This window comes from Ascaphus truei, chromosome 10 (assembly GCF_040206685.1).
Source record: "Ascaphus truei isolate aAscTru1 chromosome 10, aAscTru1.hap1, whole genome shotgun sequence".
NCBI lineage: Eukaryota > Metazoa > Chordata > Amphibia > Anura > Ascaphidae > Ascaphus > Ascaphus truei.
In genome coordinates, this window is record NC_134492.1 from 44,874,538 (window position 1) to 44,899,380 (window position 24,843).

Below are 24,843 nucleotides of genomic sequence, written 5' to 3' on the forward strand. Positions count from 1 at the left end.
CGGAACATTTATATTCAAATATCCGGACCCTTTGAAGCTGCAGTTCATGCAATATCCTGCATGTGTGTTTTTTTTTTTTAATAAATCAGTTCTCTAGTGAGAAAAAATACTTTTAGCATTTTCTGTTTAAAAAAAAAAACAACTTTGAAAGACCAATTTTCTTGTATTCTATTTTAACAAGCATGCTTGTTCCTATAGCAACGATTTACATTCCCCATATTTAAAGATGTCGCCAAACTTTGCCGATCAATAGACGGAGAACGAATTGACCGGCAGCTATGCAGTTTTTTAGGTAAGTACTACAAAATCTCCTGGCGCCCATCCTTATTCTATATGCATATCCAAGCTCAGCCTGCATCAACCCAGCACCCTGAACAGGTATGAGCAGTTGAGCAATGCCATGTATATAGTCCACCTGATACTGTATAATCTCCTTTAGAGCTGAACAAGGAATGTTGCATACAATTCAGGACTAGATTGCATTGATTACAAAAACCTAAATAGGCATTTAAAAAAAAAATGGCTCCCAATAACTATATATATATATATATATATATAAGAAAAAAGAAAAGAAAACAGGCGCACACCTAGTGCATTAAAGTATAACAATAGTTTTATGGAACATTAAAAACAGATAAATGCCCACTCACAAGTGTAACGGTATTAAAATGCAGTTATGAGATAGGCCCTCATAAGCCAGTGGTAGCGTCCGGGCCAGCAATGGTGTCTTCTCATGCGCGGTCTCCTTCTACCGGAAGTGACGTTCACCCGGTCTGGTGTCCCGCAAAACGGAAATCCCTCCAGGAAACCGAGCCCTCGCTTGCCTGCTTCTAGCTGCTGCACCACCAAGGGAACCAAAGATGTATCCACTGTTCTGTTTGGCTGAGCCTCTCAAAATCTGCGTTTCTCTCAATCCGCAATGTAGCTCTCAGTGGGAATAGTGCCTCCTCTGCTTTAGCCACGCCCTATGCGTTTCGTCATCTATGATGACTTCTTCAGGGGCTACCCATTGGTTGTAACCCCACAGTATTTATAACAAGGTTCATTTGCATATACAATTAAAAATAATAAAACAATTAGGACATTAATGACACACTTTAAACTAGTCCATTGATTCAATTTCTGGTACTAAAATGATCGCAATGGACAAGTTATGAGGACCACACTATATAGTCCACCTGATATAATCTCCTTTAGAGCTGAACAAGGAATGTTGCATACAATTCAGGACTAGATTGCATTGATTACAAAAACCTAAATAGGCATTTAAAAAAAAAATGGCTCCCAATAACAATATATATATATATATATATATATATATATATATATATATATATATATATATATATATATATATATATATATATATGATTCTGTTTGGAAACGAAATCAGCAGGCAGCACTCCAGAATTGAACAAACAAGTGTATTGAAAAAATAAGCACAAAACCAATACACTTGTTTGTTCAATTCTGGAGTGCTGCCTGCTGATTTCGTTTCCAAACGGTATCATATTGCTTATTCTTCATTACAGGATCTGCACCCACTATTATTACGGAGTGCTTTTTGTTCTTTTTCTATGATATAAATATATATATATATATTTCTCCAATGTACAGTAGTAGTTTGTTGAAGAAAAATGGATGTAAAACAAATAACAAATACATAGAATAGGAACTATACTGCGTCTCTTAGTGTCTTTTGTTGTGTGTGAACGTATATAATGGATTGGTAACAGTTGCTCACATATTGGTAATGATTTGTAGCACGTTATAGGGTTAGGAACTTTGGCTTTACTGCAATGACGTAGAAGATATGGGCTGAGGTAAGAGGCCCACACGAAGGAGAAGGAAGTATGAAAAGGAGGAGGAAGCAGGGTGGGTGGTGGATTCTGATTTTACTGCTAGCAATTGGAACTGGGAAGTGTTTGATATTTGAAGGTATAGCTCAGCTAGAATTAATTAATCAGTCTACGGCAGCTAGCGAGGCCAACAATTTAAAGTCAAAAGGACCGCACAACAGCATACAGGAGGAACTATAAGAAACAGTGGCAGCAGTGTGGCCAATCCTCTTGGAATACTTAAGGATGTTACAGTGTAGGAATGTAATGGACCTTAAAAAGACTCGCAGGACAGCAATGCATGCCCACAGCAGTAACCAGGTTCAAGAGTGAAGCTTGGCAGCACATGGGAAAGTTGATGGGTGTGGAACAGCTTATACAGCAAGGAGAGAGAGGATGCCGTGGGGTGTCATGCCGAGAGCCAGGAGAGAGTGGGTGGCTGGAAGCATCATGCTCAGAGCAAAACGAGAGGAACTGGGCATGAAGTGATGCTTGTCAGCCCTGGGGAGGCCACATGCAGGCAACATGCTGGACTGAGTAAACGTAATGCAAACATAGTAAGATAAAGCCCCAAGAGAACAAGATTTGGGTAGTAGGCATGGATGATTCAGAGTTACGCTGAAAGCATGATACAGTGTGGACTAGCGTGACATTCTGATTTTAATGCTAGCAATGTAGACTGGGAAGTATCTGATATTTAAAGGCATAGCTTAGCTTTGATTATTTAAGCAGTCTGTTGCAGTAAGGGAGACTGAAAGCCAGGACTGGAATTGGTATTCCCCCACATGACAAATAGAGGTATTGCCTTCCACTTACTGTACTGTGTATTTATTATGGGAATACCATTAATCTCCCTAAACTTATGCCAATTAGTAACAAGCAGCATTGCATAGAAAATTAAAGGTATTGGTCACATGTTTTACTAACGCCATTAAACCATTGTATACAGTGGATTTAAACCATATTTTGTCAGACTTGGCCTCAAGCATACATCTGAAGCCCGGTGTACTACTTTGACTCAAAACATCCAATTATAATTGCCATAATATACATAGGAAAGACAAGGTTAATGTTAGTATGGAGTAGGTGATAAAAATATATATATATATATATATATATATATATATATATATATATATATATATATATATATATATATATAATATATATATGTGTATGTATTAATAGGTTTGAAGCAAGGTATCTCCAGAGCTGAACCCCATTCATTTTTAACTCCTGGACTCCCTGTTTCCCGAGATGCACACCTTCATAGGTGCTGTTGGTGTCTCTCTGTAGTTTAGATGTCCCAGTCACAGCTTCCTTAGGCCCACGTGACTGGGACATTAAAAATGTTTGTATCTCAGGAAGCAAGGGGTCCCCGGAGCAAAAATTAATGCTGTTTGGCTCCAGAGACCCCGTTCTTCAAACTTATTTTTTTTTTAATTGGGACACTTTAAGCCACCATTATGGATTGCTCTTTTTTGGGACAGATTCACCGATATCTCCGGGCCAAAGGAACCGGCAAATCCGAAGTGGATTCAAATCCACTCAAAAATGTCACTCATCTCTAGCCATTAGTTATTTTGGTGAGGGCTGTTTCAGTGGAGTGATCAGTGCAGAAGCCAGATTGTAGAGGATCTAGGAGAGTATAGAGAATTAAACAAGAGAAATATAAGGCGTACAAGTAGTTTAGAGGCAAAAGACAGAAGGGAGATGAGGATCTATTTAGAAAGACAGCTAAGTTCAAGCTTACCATAGAACAACTATCATACTGCAATAAGTACTACTGTATGATTCTTTTTACTATTTAACACAGAAGCAATAAGTAAAATAAGGTGCAGTTGTGATAAGTTAGTTACTCTCAAATTAATAATACACTTATAAACACACACACAAGCGGACACAAAAACATATAGTACATGCCCAGCCACATTTACTTACATAAACAGAACATAGCATATTCAATTATATTAAACAGTCTTACACACATATGCAGACAGACTATATATTTAGAAACAAACACACATACATTGGTGTACAAAACTTGCATACACAAATACAGTTTTGCACATCTACATATAGTATACTAACAACTATACATTTTACATAGACACATATACTCGTGTATTCACACAGACGCATATAAATACACATGTGCACAATCCATGCATACAATACATACTCACCCAAACACATAAACATACATGTATAATGAAATGTACACACACACATACAGATACACAACATATATTGTACCGTGTAAGCTAATAAACATCTCTGTCATGAAGCAAACCGCAGAATCTTTTCTTCCGATAACCTTTCTCTACCCATTCTTGTCCTCTACCTGTTCTTGAATGTATGACAAATTATGACAGGAGGGACTCTACAGAATTAAACTAGCACCATCTATGGTGGCAATGCAGAGCCACTATATGCAAACAACACCAAATTGAGGTCCCATCCCAGTTCACCAGGAGTATTGTATTGTCTAAAGGTTCTTTTGCAATGCACAAAGGATTATAGGTTGAGAAGCTACGTTTTTCTTCACTTCTTGATTGCAAGGATAATATAGAATGCACATTACATACTTATAGGCCAGTGATAGTAAGTTGTTATCACATATAACAAACCCAAATTTAAAAGATGCATTCCAACTTTATTACAACTATATAAAATTACTGCACACCGTTTGTGGGAAAGTATTTGTTAATTTACAGTGCTGCTACTGTAAGCTGTAGTATATACTTAGTGTGGCAAATGAGAAAGTTGTTTTTTTCTTACTTTGTTCAAGGTCTCAGCAGCCAGATTTTTTTAGTATCAACATATATGAACCTGTTTAGATAACTATGGGGATTGTACGTCCCCCTCAACAAAAAAAAAAACCTCCCTACATTTATCTACATTTCTCCGATTTGGAATTCATTTATACCAAGCTTCTTGAAATCTTTCACTGTACGCTTATTCCAATAATGTACAAATAAATAAATACAATACATAATGAACTGTTTACCTGTCTTGGAGCTTCAGTGTGGATAAACTCACAATATATTTTGTTGACTTTTGAGACAATTTCAGGGTTGGTCTTGGTATTCTTGAGGTCCTCACAGGCCAACCAAAACTCTAGGTTTTCATCACTAAATTCTGATTTCAAGAATGCGCTAAAGGCAGCCAGACCATCTAAAGAGAAACAAAGAATAACCCACATATTTTAAAGATCAATCAGTCAGTCCCATAGTTGTCAATTTACCTGCTGTATTCCAAGGGGAAGCAGACACTATTTACAATTTCCCATAGGATATATCTGTCAGTTTTCTGTGTAAGGAAAAAGATTGGTCATTAATTAAACTGTGATAATAGCATGGATTTGCATCTTAACCTATTTATTAAGCGAGTTTTGCATGTACAAACCATATGCAAACTTTTATTTATGTGATTTGTTTCTTGCCTGTGTCATTACATGTGATATACAAGTTGGGTATGCAAATGAGCAAACTCACAAAATTACATTCACAGGCTATTTATTATTTATTTTTATTTATAATATATATAATACATTGAGTGTTACCTCTCCTTGGTACAAAATAATAAGCTGACATTACATTTTACAGTTACAAACATAATTAAAGTAGGAAACAGTGGAAGTCTTGAGAGAACTTAGACAGGAGCCGGTTTTGAGAGACTCCAGAAAAGTGTTCCAGGTATCAACAACCACCCCCCAACCCCCTTCGCGACAGGGCAGAGGAAAAAGCAGAGGGGTGGGGGGGCACACAACAACAACAACAAACTGACTGACACACGAACTGCAACACGAACTGCCTGTCTGAAACACACACACACACTGACTGACACACAAACACAGACTGACAAACACACCCACTGACTGACGCGCACACACAAACACACACACTGACGCGCGCACACAGACTGGCGTGCACACACACACCACTGACTGACGCGCACACACACACACTGACTGACACACACACATACACTGACTGACACACACACACACTGACTGACGCACACACACTGACTGACGCACACACACACTGACTGACGCACACACACACTGACTGACGCGCACACACACTGACTGACGCACACACATACACTCACTGACAAACACACACACTGACACACACACACACACTGACTGACGCACACACACTGACTGACGCACACACACACTGACTGATGCACACACACTGACTGACGCGCACACACACTGACTGACACACACACTGACTGACGCACACACACACACACTGACTGACGCACACACAAACACAGACTGGCGCGCACACACACACCCACTGACTGATGCGCCCACACACTGACTTATGCGCACACACACACACTGATGCGCACACACAGACTGGTGCGTGCACACACACACACACACACTGAATGACGTGCACACACACACCCACTGACTGACACACACACATACACTGACTGACGCACACATACACACACTGACTGACGCACACACACACTGACTGATGCACACACACACTGACTGACGCACACACACACTGACTGACGCACACACACACTGACACACACACACACACTGACTGACGCACACACACACACACTGACTAACGCACACACACACACACACACACACTGACTGACACACACACACACACTGGCTGACGCACACACACACACTGACTGACGCGCACACACACACACTGACGCGCACACACACACACACACACAGGCATGTGCACACAGACACACACAAACACACACACACTGACTGACGCGCACACACAAACACACTGACTGACACACACACATACACTGACTGACACACACACATACACTGACTGACACACACACAAACACACACACTGACTGATGCACACACACACACTGACTGACGCACACACACACACTGACTGATGCGCACACACACACTGACTGACTCGTGCACACACACACACACTGACTGACGCGCACACACACACTGACTGATGCACACACACACACACTGACTGATGCGCACACACACACTGACTGATGCGCACACACACACACTGACGCGCACAACAGACAGGCACGCGCACACACACACACATACAGTGGCGACACAGTTTATCGCACTGCGGCCAGATCCGCAAGCCGGGAGATTTCCCGGCTTGCTAGTGGCCGCCCCTCGGCGTGCCGCGCGTCATAAACGCGCGGTCACGCGTCTTCGGGAGCGTGCGCCCCCTGCACGCGCGTCCAGGGGCTCCCCGAGGGAGCCCTGGTGTCCCGCGATCGCGGGACAGCGGCAGGGGGTTCCGGGGGACCCGGCGGACCCGGCAGCGGTAGGGAGAGCACCCCGATCGGAGGGCGCTCTTCCGCTGCTTCGGCGCGCGCCCGTCACTCTCGGGCGTGCGCCAGGCTACTGCTGCGGCCAAGAACGGGCAAATGCTCGAATAAACTTGGCCGCAGCAGTACACTGACTGACACACACACATACACTGACTGACACACACACACACTGACACACACACACACACACACTGACTGATGCACACACACTGACTGACGCGCACACACACACACACACACTGACTGACACACACACATACACTGACTGACACACACACATACACTGACTGACACACACACATACACTGACTGACACACACACTTACACTGACTGACGCACACACACACTGACTGACGCACACACACACACACACTGACTGACGCGCACACACACACCAACTGACGCGCACACACACACACACACACACTGCATGAAGCTGTAAAGGAGGGGGGGACGGAGCTGGAAAGGGGTTGGGGGACCGGTAATTGGGAAGGGGGAGGGAGCGGACCTGTAAAGGAGGGGGGGAGCTGGATTGATGAGAACGGGGGACAAACAGAGAGGGGGTAGACAGGGGAAGAGAGAGAGAGAGAGAGAGAGGGGGGAAGAGAGAGAGAGAGGGGGGGAGACAGAGGAAGAGAGAGAGATGGGAGAGGGGGAAAGAGAGGGAGGGGGAGACAGGGAAAGAGAGAGAGGGGGGAGGGGAGAGGAGAGAGAGGCAGGAACATTACATCCCGGGCAACGCCGGGTCTCTCTGCTAGTATGTATATATATATATATTTATATATATATATATATTAGAGGAGAAAGAGAAGAGAGCGCGCACGCCCCATAACGTAAAAAAGTACATTTAATGATGGGAAAGGAGGGAGAGGGAAGAAATTCACTCACAAGGGTAAATATAAAATGTGCAATTGTGAATAATTATCACCGCCTAACAGGAAGCTCTGCGTCCGAAATCCACACCAGATCCCACTCTGTGGTGTAAACAAACAGTGGACCGCTGAGGAACCTTGAGACACCTAGGATCTTCACATAAGTCCAAATTTCAATAAAAAAACGATTCCCCAGTTGTAATCGGCCGCAAAATGTCCCGCGCTTGATCCGGCCTTATCGTGCGCTTGCGTAATGACGTGATGACATGGTGTCAATGCGTATTGCGTAATGAAGCTCCCTGACGCGTTTCTTCGCACTCGGGTGACTTTCTCAAAGGGGGGATTTTAGTATTATACTATTGTGTATTATATTTTCACTACACTCACCTACTGTATTGTTCTTATAATTTTTTATTAGGTCACTTCAAATTTAACACATTATGTTGGTGCTACTTTATAAGTTTCTTTATATATATATATATATATATATATATATATATATATATATATATATATATATATATATATATATATATATATATATATATATATATATATATATATATATATATATATATATATACCATAATACTGAGTTAAGTTATGGTGAGTAAAAAAAGTGACAAAAACCCTCCACAGGAAAACAAATATGCAAATACAACTGTATGCTCATCTGCATGTCTTAGGCAGGTCTGCAACCCCGCCTTTCCCCATTATCACCCAGCATACAGCACTTCCACTGCAGCAAGGGATTCTGGGAAATGACATGCAAATGAGCACACAGTGTCACTTTTTGCCTCAAAAACCATTTTTAACATGGTTCCCTATAGGCTTAAGCTTGCTGCATGGTCACAGCTTTGAGCACAGCCAGGGTTAAGGTGCATACCCAGAAAACCACCCACAGACAGCTGTTTCGACCTTGATGGGTCTCATCAGTGTGGGGTGACCAGGCGGTGGGGGTTGATTTCCTCGCCGAGCCCCTGCTGTATAATCCGGCAGTGGGGGCTCAGATGTTGGATTCACCCTCTATTTGCCGCCGGCTAATCCTGGCGCAGGTGACCAGAGTCGGGGATCTCCTGGACTATGAGCAGCAAGACTGGGTAAGGGCAGAGGTGCTCGCGTCCCGTATGGGTCTGTGTACTGCCCGCGTCCCTCATCGTTTGATCCGGGAGATTAAAGATGCCATCCACCCGACTCACGCACCTTCATTGAGGGGGTATTGCAGACCGGAGAGCCTTGTCAACCTATCAACTTCAGCTCTCCGGATCTTTGCATGGAACCAAAGCCACGGCAACCGCCTCGGGCTCCTCTCTCCCCCAACCTCAGCAGGTTGGGGGATATGTCCCCGGCATGTTTCCGCGGCATGCCGAGGAAAGTCCTGTATTCTCTAGTGCTCCATATAGTGCACTACCTCGCCCTTGTCACCCGCCCTGATACTATCTGGAGGTGGATATTTCCTGCGAACGAGGGCGAGAGACCACGGTGGAAGGAACTCTATTCAGGTTTGGTTCCCCGTCCCGTCGGGGATTTGAGTTGGATGGTCCTCCACAGTGCACTGAATACAGGAGAGTATTTGGCACATTTCACGGACTTCCTCGCCGCCTGTCCCTTCTGTGGCGAGCGGGAGTCCATGTATCACATTTATTTGAACTGCGCCAGACTGCAGCCCCTCTTATCCACCTTGAGGAGCCTTCTCCTGCAGTTCTGGCTGCATTTTTCCCCTCATCTTTTTATTTTTGTTGCCCAGTGTCCCGAGACAATAAGCCTAGGGATCTCCTAGTCAACCTGCTCTTGGCATTGGCTAAGGTAGTCATTTGTAGAACCAGGAAGCAGTGTTTGGAGGGGGGGGTCCCAACGAACATCGTGGTCATGTTCCGGGCGCTGGTGCACTCCCGTATTCAGGCAGAGTATTCGTACGCCGAGTCCACTGGGACGGTTTCAGAGTTTGCCTCCCAATGGGCGTTAGGCGAGGTGCTCTGCTCGGTATCCCCCTTCATGGGTTCTTTTGAATTAACCCTTCTGTTTTAAGTGCACTTTTTACAGTGCACTTGTTGGTTTCATTTATATATTTGTTTGACTGGTTTTTCTTTGTTCTACTTGGCAACAAGTAGAATTGCTGATCAACTGAATTGTCCGGCTTCGCCGGCCAATCAGTTTTTAACCAGATCAAAATAGACCCACTTCTCTCTCTACTCCTCCCCTCTCTGTCATTGGTGCACCTTCCTTTATAATTCCTGTCTGTCCACCTCTTCCTCGCTCTGCATAGTTCCTGTTTCCCTGTGTGTACTTGACCTATGCTGTGCTCCCTCTGTGCTCCTGTGATTACCTGCTCCTGAGTTACTTTGGATTTCCCTGGCTTTGACCCCTGCTTACCCTGGACTCTTATCTCTGGTATCCCTTTGAACCCTGCTCCACATACGACTCCGCTGACCTCTGGTTTCCTAGGACCTGGCTTTCCCTCTGACGATTCTACCCGCTGGATCCCCGAACATTGGCAAACGGACACGACTATTCTCACGGACATTCCCCAAGCGTTGCAAGTAAACACTAACAACTCTTCCAACAGGCCCAGCAACTCTATACCACACTCCGGGCTGGCTCCCACTACTGTGGGTGTGTAGTATCATACCGTTCCCACCTCAGTACTGGGGTCTAGCTTGGTCTGCGGGCATACAGGCGTTACATTGGGAGATAGGCTAATGGTATACTTAAATTTCCTAAATGGATTTCCATACCAACTATATAGAGTTGATAAGACTAATGCATTAACCTATTGACTGGAACGGTCAGACCGAACAGGACTAAAACCCACAACCACTGTTTTTTTACGCCACAGCTCTAGCAGTGTGAGCTAAACCAGTTGATACCTCACAATGTACGCTGTCTACTAACAACATACCTCCATGGGATATCTATTTTGTTATTATAACCTTGAAAGCACTTCAAGCACAAAGTAATAATATGTACTGAGGGCTGTGAGTTACTGAGGCCAGGTGAGATTAAATAAAACATATGTTTTCTGACACACACAAGTAAAAACAAGGGACTGTAAAGCACAGCAAATCAAGCAGATGCAGAGAGAAAATACTATAACAATGTGAGCTTATGATTTGATTTAGTACTTCTAATCTTATAAAGGATAAATACAGTGGGAAATATTTGCTAAGCAGTGTTCTACCATAGGCCTCTTTGGTGTCTGAATACATTACAGCCTATTCAAATAAATGGACTGTAAGGTATCTTCCCATGCCAGAAGGTGTCTTATGGCACAAGAATGCTTATCAGATATGCTTCTCTATCCCAGAAGAGGGTAAAGGGCATTTTACAAGTATGAGCACTCAATGAGAAGAACAGGCCAAAACTAAGTATACTGTGAAAGAGTTGCTAGCCATTAGCTGGTTAAGCTCACACTGCTAGAGTTGTCCTGAATAAAATAAGTTGTATAGGTTCAACTTTTGATCCTATTAGGTCTGACACCATACCCCATCACTCATATGGTGCCTTAGACTTGTCAACCCAATAACACTTTGTGTGACGTTGGAAGCCAGCGGAATGACTCCCTGCAGTTTTAAGAGCTTTATTTATTTAAAAACACCAGTATTTCAATTCAGTGTGTGTTCGGTACTCTAAAAGACCTTTGTCTGCCCCTCCGTTTTACCATGAGCCAATGGTATCCCAAATTCACTAGCCAATTCCTGAAGCTCAAATAATAACGTCTCACAAACCCCAGAATCTGCTGGACCAATAAACATATATCATCCAAATAATGAAAAACCTTTTTCAACCTTGTCTTCTCATGCAAAACCCACTCCAAAAATGGAGCTTACAAATATTTACAAGACACCACACCCCATTGGTAAACACAAATACACATAATAACTACCCTCTAATTCACAACCTAACCTAACAAATGAAGACACACTAGGCTAACAGATTACATCTAAATGCATATTCAATATCTGTTTTTCTATAAGATCCCTTCCAAAACTTCGCACCCAATCCATAGCTTTTCAAACTATGGGGCCTATGCACTAAGCTCCGATAGAAAAAATTGCCAGGGTTTTTAAATCGCCATTTTTGACAGAGTTGCTATCACGGTATGCAGAAAGCCCCGAATACCAGTGATAGCAACATTTGCAAAAATGGCGAGTAGCCTGCGGGGTGAATATCGCCTCTCTGAAAAGGTCTCACTAGGCGAGTTCTTTCTGCTGCAGAGAGAGAGAGAGAGACATTTTAAATTTACATTTTATTACCAGTGTATGTGAGCAGAGGACCTCCGGAGCAGAACCGCATTGATTTCAGGTCCGGGGAACCCCTTCCAGAGATACAGGCCCCGTTATGGGGTGTATGGTGTCGCCTATGCATTTGATTTCCACGTCACGTGATGCGGGACATTTAAATGCATAGGAGATACCGGCACCACATAACGAGGCCTGTATCCCGGGAAGCAGGGGATCCCCGGACTTCAAATCACTGTCCGGGTGATAAAGGGGGTAGGAGCCTTTAGATTGTATTATTTATTGTATTCTTTCTGGGAACGGAGGACATGGCCCTGCATTATCCTGATGAGGATGCCCTTCATAATGGCAGGGGTAAGTAGAACGTTTTTTATTAAATTTATTTATGCTGCCTGGCTAATGTTTGATTTAATAATGGGCAAATGAGCTATTATATATATCTGATAATAGTTATTTTGCCCATTACTGTACTGTATGTGTTTGGTGGTTTGGGGGGGGAGGTGTATTTATTGAAATGTAAGCCAAATTTTATTTTTTACAACAGGATTGGTACCGCAGGCCAGCGGGGATCCACCGGGACCACCCGAGAACCCCCGGGACACCCACGAGGACCAACTGAGGACCCCCGGACACCAATGGGAACCACCTGAGGGCCCTCAGACACCCGTGCGAACCACCCAAAGGCCCCATGTCACCCGTGGGGACCACCATGGTACCCCGTTGGGGCCCACAGGGACCACCTTGAGGCCTACGGAAACCCCCGGGAACACACACTGGCCTCTGGTATCAATCCTGTGTATAAAAAAAATAAATTATGTATGGTTTTATTTGGGGGCAAAGGGGGTGGGTTGTGTATTGGTTGGTAGTACATATTGTAATGTTTATTGGGGGCAGAGGGGTGAATGAAGAGCCAAGTACCCACTTCACTCACCCCCTCTGCCCCCAATAAAGCTTCTATTTTTCCTTAACCCCTTCATTGCATTAGCGGTTAGCCGCTAAGGTAATGAAGTTGACTGTAAATGCATTTTTATAGCATCGGATTGATGCCGGGGGTCTCCGGTGCTGGAATTAATGGATATCAGCTCCGGAGACTCCCGGCATCAATCTGATGCAGGAAAAATGCATTTTTTTCCTAAGTCCTGTCTCACCGCTTATCGGCAGCTTCTCACCACCCTCTTGACAACTTTTCCTGGCGAGACGATTATGAGAGGAAATCTCAATTTTAGAGCGGCGATTAGCCTTGATAAGCTAATCAGGGCTACTAGAGTTGCACGAGTCTGAAAAGCTGGCGATAATCGGCTTATCGCCACGCGTTTGGCGATTTTTTTTTCTGCCCGAAAAGCTTTTATCGCCAATTTATCAGGACTTACTGAATAGCAGTAGGCTTTTTTGGCGATAAGGTGGCGATAAGTGACTTATCGGAGCTTTGTGCATAGGCCCCTATGTATATTTAACCGTGCACAACTCTCTTTCAATATCATAATATATTAAATCTCCCCGAGGGAAAGAAAAATAATGTATCAACCTTAATGCCCCTATTTTTGTCTTTGGAACTACCCCTAATGGGGAAACCCTCAAATTAGATAACAAAGAGGGAGCCCTCGCAACTGTCTAAATGTAAATGTGTCGGTGCTCCCTAGGTAAGTGCATATAACAACAGACCGGAGAGAAAGAACCTAGTAAGGGCACTCTAAACACATAGGTGGTATGGTGAACACTTTAAAACATTCACTTTATTCAAATAATTTTAAAATAATGGGTGATAAAATAAGAATTAAATGTTATGATCCTTCATATGAACACTGAATGTGGTGTTTTGGATCAATGAATGCTGACTGCAAATATCCACTATTAATGTATGTTGCAGTTTGGACTACTGAGTATGGTGAGTCACTGTCCAGATGAACCAAAGCACTCTAAATGTCACTGCTGTAACAGTATGTGCCAGTATAAACAATCCCTAATACGCAGAATATACAGCACTCTAGCATACAAAAGTACCCTAGCCAGGTCTGCCAAAAAACAGTAAGGTAGTGTGACTGGCTGAATGAGTGGGATCCTGGCTAATAATATAGCTAGTACAGAGCTAGGAATACTGTAGATAGATGATAGAATATAGGGTTTGTATATAATCAGCTCAATATCACTGGCTATGAATATAACCCTAGGAGAAGTGATTATGAGTCTAGGAAGCAAAGCAATAAGTCCCTAACCACAATGTGGGTGTAACATACTAGGCTCACATACATAGTAACAACGGTGGGGCTGACTCAGATCAGGTAGGTATAAAGTCTGTTCAGCGTCTCTCAGGTAAGTGGTGTGTATGATAACCAATCTATCTATAAGGTGGTAAACAGTACTGACCCAACACCAGCTCTGTTGTCAGAGTTGATCTCTAAAGGATCAGTACTCAGTGAGAGGTACAGTAAGAGATAAATACATGGTGATGCTGAAATAAATAAACAGCTTAATGCTACCGTGTGACAGCAGGGAGAAGGGTATCTTGTACTGCCTTGAGGAAGCGGCTACGCGAAACGCGCGCGTCGGCAGATGGGTGCACGCGCAGGACTCCTTCACACACATGAGTCAGCTGGCGGCAGTGTTCGTCAACATCTGCAGCGCGCTATTTTTCAAATTAGGTGCTTCCCTGCGATCGGATGATCTATAAGGAGCCCACACGAACCACGATACCCTTCTCCCTGCTGTCACACGGCAGCATTAAGCTGTTTATTTATTTCAGCATTACCATGTATTTATCTCCTACCTCTCACTGAGTACTGATCCTTTAGAGATCAACTCTGACAACAGAGCTGGTGTTGGGTCAGTACTGTTTACCACCTTATAGATAGATTGGTTATCATACACACCACCTACAGTACCTGAGAGACGCTGAACAGACTTTATACCTACCTGATCTGAGTCAGCCCTCCCGTTGTTACCATGTATGTGAGCCTAGTATGTTACACCCACATTGTGGTTAGGGACTTATTGCTTTGCTCCCTAGACTCATAATCACTTCCCCTAGGGCTATATTCATAGGCAGTGATATTGAGCTGATTATATACAAACCCTATATTCTATCATCTATCTACAGTATTCCTAGCTCTGTACTAGCTATATTATTAGCCAGGATCCCATTCATTCAGCCAGTCACACTACCTCACTGTTTTTTTGGCAGACCTGGCTAGGGTTTCTTTTGTATGCTAGAGTGCTGTATATTCTGCGTATTAGGGATTGTTTATACTGGCACATACTGTTACAGCAGTGACATTTAGAGTGCTTTCATCTGGACAGTGACTCACCATACTCAGTGGTCCAAACTGCAACATACATTAATAGAGGATATTTGCAGTCAGCATTCATTGATCCAGAACACCACATTCAGTGTTCATATGAAGGATCATAACGTTTAATTCTTATTTTATCACCCATTATTTTAAAATTATTTGAATAAAGTGAATGTTTTAAAGTGTTCACCATACCACCTATGTGTTTAGAGTGCCCTTACTAGGTTCTTTCTCTCCGGTCTGTTGTTAAACCCTCAAATTAGCCAGCCGAGGCACCAACCTAATCATACCTCATTTCTATATTTAACCTTAGTCATATCCATTTAGTATGTGCACATATAAGAATAGCAAATTCCTCTTATACTCACGACCCTCCTTTTCCAAAAAGGGGATCCAAAATCCCTCCCTGAATTATTTCTTCAAAAGATCTGCTGTTCTAACATTAGGGTAATGGCTTAACCATTTCTCCATCTTGCCTAAATCAACTGGAATCTTTCCTTTTTTTCCCATATCCCTACCATAATCTCTTACACCCATTCCCCTACCTCTCCTGTAATACCTTGCACTGCGTGACCTCCACTGCACATACAAGATTCATGCCTAAATTTACATCCCTTTACCACAATCACATTGTCCCTCATTGAATGCTCAGCACACATCCCCTTCAAAATCCAGCCAGCTGCCCTCAGTGCTGGTTGACACCAACTGCCCCTTAAAAGGGAATAGATCTCTGAGTCACTAAGTGAAGAATCCATGACCCATGTCCTTGCAGTCATAAATCATATGCTTGTGTATCGCTAATTTCCACAGAAACCCTCATCATATTTCCAGCAAACTACTCTACGTTAACCATTGCCCTACAAGTTGACCAGGCCATATCCACACATTTGAATAAAGCACGACAAGCTGAGTGTACCTCTAGCCAATTACACTGGCCAAAATGACAAATGCCTCAAGCCAATTGACAAATGATCTTTGGAACCTTCTCTCTCCAGCTCCTTCCTATCCTCTTTTTTCCCGTCCACCTTACCCTCTTCCATTAAACATGGTTTTAATGTTACTAACTCCACATACTCCCCTTTACATATTTCTCCCTCACTGCCACCAACAAATGTATACCTAAAAAACTTGCCACATACATTTAAGCATCATACATAATCCCAAACCGTGACAAGTCTGTATTTATATTCCAATGCATCCCTACTTCCTCCACAGAATTAGTTTTTAAACATACCCTCTCTGGACCTAGGCCTCAGTGATCATACCCACTCAGCTCCTCCCACAACATGACCTGATCCCCCTTACACTCACTTCTTTTAAAATGTTTCCTTTGCTACCGCTTTTTCTCCTGCATTATTATCCTGACCCGAACCCAACTCCCAATTACCCCAAAAAACTCCTTAATTGTAACAAAACCTGCTTTGTCTGTTTCTCAACCCCTATAATTTCTTTACCTGCCGAGTTAAGTACATTCTGCTCCTGTTGTATTCTAACTGACCTCCCCACAAATTTCTGTGGAAACCTCTGTCACCATGATAGTCAAGGCTCCACCCCATCCATCTGAAAGACCACCTTGATCTCATTCTTCTCCTCTGACATCCTCCAATCCTTTTCCTTCATGATTCTTCTGCAGTGGTGATGATTTAGTGGTGCCCCCTCACTAAAACACTAGGCCCACAGCATATTTAAATATTAAGTTACACATGGCCAGAGGCCTACCCCACCCACTGGTCATACACACTCCCACATAAAATCAGTAGTTTCTGCATTTGAACAGTTTTTGCACACCACTTTAAATTCAGACAGAAAGAAAGCACCTGCACTTAAGTTGCTGCACTATGACCAGGCATCCCTATCCACTCTCACCACCAGTTCACGAAAAGAAGCTAAGGATTAGGTTCTATTGGATGAGTGTCCTCAAGGAAGACACCGGAAAAAGACCTCCTACCTTGTTACTGTCCACTGAAGCAGCCCCTCCCTCTTTTTGTTGTCTACCTTTCCATGAAAATAAAACCCATATATATGAATATACATATAGTTACATAGCTACATTTGACATGAGTTCGAAAAAAAACATACAGTATGTCCATCAAGTTCCACCTATATAAAATGTAGGAACTTCATGGACATATACTAAGATAGAGATACTCCTCCTAAATTTGTATTTATGTTGATCCAGAGCAAGGCAAACAATAACCCCCAGTTAAACATTAGCCAATTCTCTCTTAAGGGGACAAATTCCTTCCTGACTCCAGTAATGGGAATCAGATTTCTCCCTCCATTAACATCCTTGCTATGTTTACTTATTGGTATATTCCTGTATAACTTTCCTTTTTAAAAAAAAGATGCCTAACCTTTCCCTAAAGATATTTATTGTATCAGCCATCACAGAACCCTTTCCTTTGCTGCTGGTGAAATATCCTTTCCTCTAACCTCAATTATTTGTAATATCCTTGGGATAAATAGTTCATGTGAAAGTTCCTTGTATAAATGAATGTAAAAAAAATGTCAAATAAAGTAACAGGAAGTTTTAAGAAGAAAATAATAATGTTTGTAATATTCTTCTCTTGTGTAATTTGTCACAGCTTGACAGAGTTGGCTGGCCTAGCTTGGGCTCAATTTCTTGGTGAGTTCTATTATGTCAGTTGGTATACTGTGGGCCATGTCTTACAGGGCTATTCGGTTTGGGAAGTGCTTTCATTATCAATAATACATCTACTGATCTGGATTTCTATCAACAGTGGGAATCACAAGTTGTGGCAATGCTCTAGGCTCAAGATTACTGATGGGCAGCCTAGCAAAGTCATCTGGTTGTTCATATAATTTAATAAAGCTTTGGCCTTGCTTCCTCAAAGAAGCATTGTGTGTTTATTCCGTTCAAAGGGTGGGGAGAGGGGCTGTAAGGCCTGCCCAGGTCATGCAAAAAGTATGCCAATGGGATATTCCGTGTGTTAGTGGAATCGGCACTATCTCAGCTTTATGAATGAACTCCTATGTATACTGTAAAGGCAAAAGTGGTGCAAATCTGAGGTAGTTCTGGTGTCCACCCTGAGCCTTGATCTTGTAGAAATAACAGTTCAAGTGACAATCAAACACATCCAAGAACGGGCACCATAAAAATGGTTTAGAACAATATAGATAGAAAAATAAGAAAGATATTACTCTTTTGCACACGTGAAACTGACCTTGTATTTATCTAACTTAATTGTAAAACTTGCGCAGTTATTTTTGCCTATGCAACAGAAAGGTGTTTTGAATATGATAAATCTATGGAGGTTGTTATATTTATTTGTAATAAGCAAACTGTTGAAACGGCAATGTTCTGAATACACCTGCTTCCCTGCTTTTAAAAAAAGCGTTGATTTTATTTTTACATTGTTGTTCTTTATGTTCAATCTGTAATTTTAAAAGGAGCGCAAAATGCTTCAGAATCTTTATTGCAGCACACGGTTTCACTGGATGCTGAGTACCTTGTCATTTGCATTCATAATAGCCACATGCTGCTTAGTTACACCTGCTCCACTTCTTTCTCTCTTTGTTAAAATATGTATTCCTCAATTTATCATGCTACCTCTGTTAACATAGAAATTACATATTCTGTTTTTGCTCTAAGCCCACACAGAATTCTTTGTTAGCTATTTTAAGGCAGGTGACCATATTCAAAATTACAGTATGCTTGCATCTGTATTGAGAAAAGGATTCAAATTATTAATGTCCTATGAATAAATAGGGGCCTGGGTGCTAAGCGTCCCATATGGCTTTTTTGTGTAAAATTGAAGCAGGGGCACTTATTTTTACAGTGTTGCTATTGTAAATAGTATTACACTAACATTTTATAATTACAAATACTAGTTATTCATTTTTTTTATATACACATGTAGCCAGGTCACCTGATGGCTACTATTCTGCCCTTGGGCTGGCAGTAAACCCTGGTACAATCAGGTTGCCAGTAGTTGATATGGGGTTCTCCCCTCCGATGAGCTGCAGTTGAGTGACAGCAGGAGGTGATGACATCAAGCCTGGGAATGACCAATCATGAGCCAGACCTGGTGGCCAACTCCTGGCAGTACTTAAGTGCAGGGCCGCCCTAAATTCAAGAGTGCCTTTCCCCACTTGAGGAAGGCCGGTCACACATTTATTATTGGGCCTTCTCTAGTCCTCTTCCCTCCGGGGGAGAGTGAGTGTGGACCATACCTCTGCCTCTGCTAGGGAGGCAGGGAAGAGCTAGGACGGCTGTGGGTGCCCTTGGCCTGTAGTGACGGTCCAGGGAGCATCCTTCAGTGGTAGCTGAGAGTTACTGCATTGGGCAGAAGCCTGCTTTTTACTGTGCTGTACAGAAGAGATAATAAACCGTTCCTGTTGTTATACTTCCTGCCTAGTGCGTGACCTTACTTGGGGGGAGAGGTAATAAGTTCTACCGTGGGAGATCACCTTTAGTTCCTGGAGCCTACGGCAGATGGAGGCGCTGCACTGCTAACGAGATATGTAGGATATGAGCCCCAGAAGCCAGAAGTCCTGTGTTCCCCGCACACTTTTCGAAGGTTAGTATTGCTTTTTTAGCATTGAAATTGAGGAGCACAATCTTTTTTTTTTTTCTAAACATAATTTAGTACATAAGCCCTACAGACTTGAAGGATCAGTTCTGTTATGTCTGCAAAACAGGAATAAAACTGGAAAAATTCAGATGCACACCATACAAAGAATAAGAAAATGTGCTCCAAATGCAAGAACATGAATAATGACTTACCAAAATATGCTGCTAATGATTTATGGGTTTTAAATTTAACTTTATCTGTTTCATTTAGTTTTCAAATAAATAACTAACTGTTTATACATTGCCCCTTTGCAGATTTCCCTTTGATAAATTTGGTGCAATTCTTTTACATTGATTTTGCCCAAGTTTTGCAGTCGGGAGATTATAGTACTTGCACTAGTTTATACAAGTACCATTCTTCACCAATCAGTTGGGTTAAAAACAATAAATGATCAATAGGTTTATTTGATATGCTGATATTGCTGTAAATACTGTACACAGCCGGAATATTGTTGTATTTTTATGTCCCTTTTATAATGGTTTGTACAGATGTACAGTAGCCAACGTTAGTGCCACCAGGAGCATGCTGCAGTGGGACATACACAACGCACCAATGGGACAAGCAGTCTTTGTTTGAGTGAAGGAAAAAACTACGGCGCTCTCGCTAAACCAGGGAGGGGGTATATTACCGTATTGATGGACCCTCACGTGCACATATATATATATATATATATATATACAATGCACTATGGTCCAGTATACGCTGCTCAACCCAATATAGGATCCTCATGGAAGTTGGTGGAAATAAAGTGGGGAGCACAGGGTCAAATATAAATAGATAAACAAGATAAAAGGAAAGGCAATGTCATTCAATCAGAACCAATGTGTAATGATAAGCAGGGATGGGGACGGGGCCAATGTGATGGGAAAATAACAGTGATGCTACTCACACGGCCATGTGTGAGCAGGGAAGCCCTGAATGGAATATTTCAATGATGTCTCTCAGGGTTTCTCCCTCTTCCCTGAATCCACAGATTGGATCGCCAATGGGTAGTGGATGTAAGTTCTTCCAATTTCAGATGTAGATCCTCAGTGTGGAACAATATACATGGAGAGGATGTTTTAAAAGAAGGTAGATACATTTATTAAGACACATTAACAGTGCACTCACATGTAGTGCTTGCTCCGGCGGCGACGGTACGGTCCCAGATTGCTGCGGTGCAGACAAATCTCTGCTGCTGCGTCCGGGGTGCAGAGTTGTATGGCAGCTGTTCCTGGAAACTACAGTGGCTGTCGGATGCCAAACGTCCACGCCAACAATAGAACAATGCGTTTCGCAGATGTCTCTGCTGCCACAGGTTCAATGTTAAGACATGGTGGATCCCTCAGAAGCTGCTCACAGACTCTTGTGTATACCTTAGGACACTTGCTGTACCTGTGCTAGAAGCAGGAATAACCCCTTGAGTAACAGAGGCTCAGCCTCTCCGACTTGTGTGTGTAAGGAAGCTAAGAACACAGAGATTTGTCTGAACAGCAGCAGTCTGGGACCGCACCGTCCCATGTTAAAATATTTTCTTTTTTACACACAGCGCCTGAATTGTGTGTAATTAAATATTATTTTGGTTACTTTTGTTTTCTTGATGATTTTCTCATATGCAGATTTATTCTGGTAAATAAATACTTTATACCATAAATGAAATATATACAATAGTAGACCTTGTATACATATCTAATATTCACTTTCATCATTAAATAAAATATTATACTTTCATCTCTTCAAAAAACAAATCAATTTGTTGTGTTTCAGCGATTTTTATGTTTCACGATATATCTTAGTGTAGCCCTGTTTCCTAGTGAACACAGACCGCTACCAATGCTGTATAACCTGTAGGCTCGCAGGGCCTGAGCGTCTGCCATGTAGAGCCTGGGGCACGTGTAATGATATGGATAACCTCGTACTTGGTGCAGCGCCTCCACCTGCGATGGCTCCCACCAGAAGGGGAGTGGTTCCTCGCAGGACAAATATATATATCACTCCACACACACAGCATGTAAAACAACCAATGACTTTACTATCGCAACCATAAGCTTGATATATCGACATGTGTCCTTCCCTAGAGGAGACACTAACTACTGCGTCTCGCAGGGTGCTGCCCCCTTTCAACGGGTGATCCCAACCCGTGTCCAATAACCACACTTAGTGTTCCCCCACCCTCGAGTGAGATATGAAATAGGGTGACTACGCAGCCACTATGTCCTGTATAGATATGTGATATAGTTGGTGCACTTATTGATGGTTACCTGTCGGGCACTCCAGTGCGCGGGCCTGCCAGGGAGCTTCACAAAGGATCAGACGACGGTTGGGTCCTGGAGCTACCTTCCGGGGCGATCCCACCCGGTCGGTCGCTGCTGCTGCGTAGTAGTAGTAGAAGTTTGAGCCCAAACCTCTGGCTGGATATACAACTGTCTCTGTACGTATGATTGTCCGGTACACAATAAAGGGGAACTGCAACCTTACTAGGGCCGGTCCATACATCCGCTCCACTCTACGGGGACTCAGGGCCTAACTGGGCCGGGGCATAAGGCCTAGTGTAAAGGCTGTTGGCCTCCCTACACATTGAGCTCCGTCTCCTTCCTCCTCCCGCTCCGTTCTGACTAACGTGCTTCCCTTGTACCACTCTTTAACCTTCCATAGTCTCGCTGTGCCTACTGGGACTCGTAGTCCCAAACGCTCCACCCTATAGGAGCCATCACTCTTTCGCGGGCTTTGCAATCTGCGGCCGCGCATGCGCAACCTCTGCTCCCTAGCCACCTCCGCGACCCGCCGCACCTGTGCAAGCATTGAACATGGCGGTGCCCTGATCGCGTTCTGATACTGCGGAGCCTCCGGTACGCCGGAGCGCTCCCTGCACGGCTGCAACCTTCCAACACATATACAATAGGGTGAGTCTGGAGAGCCTGGCTATATCCTCCCCCCTGTGGACTCCAACATCCCCGCTTTAATACTAAATCATCAACTGGTACAAATGCATGAATACGTAACGACACATATACACTCTATATAAGGTTATACATCTCGCTGAACATCACGATAACTGACTTTACTCGGCTGCGAGCCCACTGCTGAGCCTCAATGGGGTGCCCCGAACTGATCATAGGTCATCCTCATTGGAGGCTGCCCAACTCTCTGACTTCTTCTTAATTGTTCGTCAGTCACTCCCTCGGGAGAATGACTGTCACAGTCCTGAGGCTCGGCCTCTTCAATTGGGGGAGTTACAGTTTCTGCCTGATCATTGAAAGGCACAAAACATGGACTTTGCGGGTCCAACGTAGAATTTTCCAGCACCACCGTATCGGACGTTTGCTCACCGAGCCCTTTTCCCGTAGCTCCACCGGGAGATGCTCTCTGCTGAGGGCTCCTTTGAGAGGTTCCCTCCTGAGGGTCTTCGAAATTCATATTATTGTCGGTCTCTGTATCACTCTGGGGCGTCTCTCCATCCAATGAAGTAGCTGGTAATTCCGCTTCCTCCTCCCCTACTTGCGGAATAGGAAGTAAATGGTTTCTATGCCATACCTTCACCTGACCCTCCGAGTCCTTGATACGATAGACCGGAAGGCCAGGCATCTGTGATTCTACCTCATAAACTCCTTCTCTCCACTGGTCGGCCAACTTATGTTTTCCCGGTACTCCCAAGTTGCGAAGGAGTACCGCATCCAACGGCTGGAGGTCCCGATGTTTGACCTTGTGGTCATACACTGGCGACACACTTTATTCGAGCTCGGCTAGTCCCACGAATTCGAGTATACCCGGGTGTATTGAGGTTTGTGACTGTTTTCTGCCCGAGTGCCTTGAGGTATTTTCCAGGCAGGGATTGAAGCATTTTATTCCCGCTGGCTGCAATACTGCACAGTATATATATATATATACTGCATTACAATTCATGAATTTATGCCATCTGGTAGACACGCGAAGCATTGCAGCCTATTAAATCCTAATCATTATCATTTAACAGATCAGCCGCCCATCAGCCAGGCATGAACCCAGGCTGGGAAGGCAAATGCAATGGGGCTTTTCAGAGGTGAGGAGCGGCGCATTCCAGGTATTTGCCAGGTACATACTGGGTATTTGCTCGAATAAAGTGTGTCGCAGCAGTAGTGTCTCTTGTTACCAGCATTCAGTTTTTCCGTAGATATTTCTGCTTGCTGATAGGCCTGTTGCAGGTTCTCTTGTAGTCTCTGCACATATTTGAAGTGAGTGGCATTATGAACTCCGTCAGTGGAGACCCTCAGTCGTATGTCTACTGGCAGTCGGGCCTCTCTTCCGAACATCAGGAAGTAGGGCGAGAATCCGGTAGATTCATGTCTGGTACAGTTGTAAGCGTGTACTAGCGTTTCCATATGTCTACTCCACTCAGTCTTATGCACCCCCGTCAAAGTACCCAGCATGTCCAGTAGAGTGCAATTGAACCGTTCAGGCAATGCGTCCCTTCAGGGTGGTACGGGGTGGTTCGAGATTTGGAAATGTGCAAGATCTTTAGTAATTCCCTTATTAGTTTGCTTTCAAAGTCTCTGCCCTGGTCAGAATGTAATCAGTGAGGAAGCCCATAATGTATGAAGTATTTTTCCCAGAGCACCTTGGCTACGGTAATGGCTTTTTGGTCTTTTGTCGGAAAGGCTTGCGCATATCTCGTATAATGATTGGTGATAACCAGCACATTGCAGATTCCCCGGCTATCCGGCTCAATACA

The 24,843-nt window shown here is 43.4% G+C and overlaps 1 protein-coding gene across 1 annotated transcript in view; it reads right to left on the bottom strand.

Moving 5' to 3' along the window:
• LOC142503924 (regulator of G-protein signaling 21-like) overlaps positions 1-24,843 on the bottom strand; it is a 101,004-nt gene that overhangs the window by 39,978 nt on the left and 36,183 nt on the right. Inside the window, exon 3 of the mRNA XM_075616858.1 lies at positions 4,849-5,015. Within this exon, the coding sequence (XP_075472973.1) occupies positions 4,849-5,015 (167 nt within the window). The remainder of the gene's footprint in view (positions 1-4,848; positions 5,016-24,843) is intronic.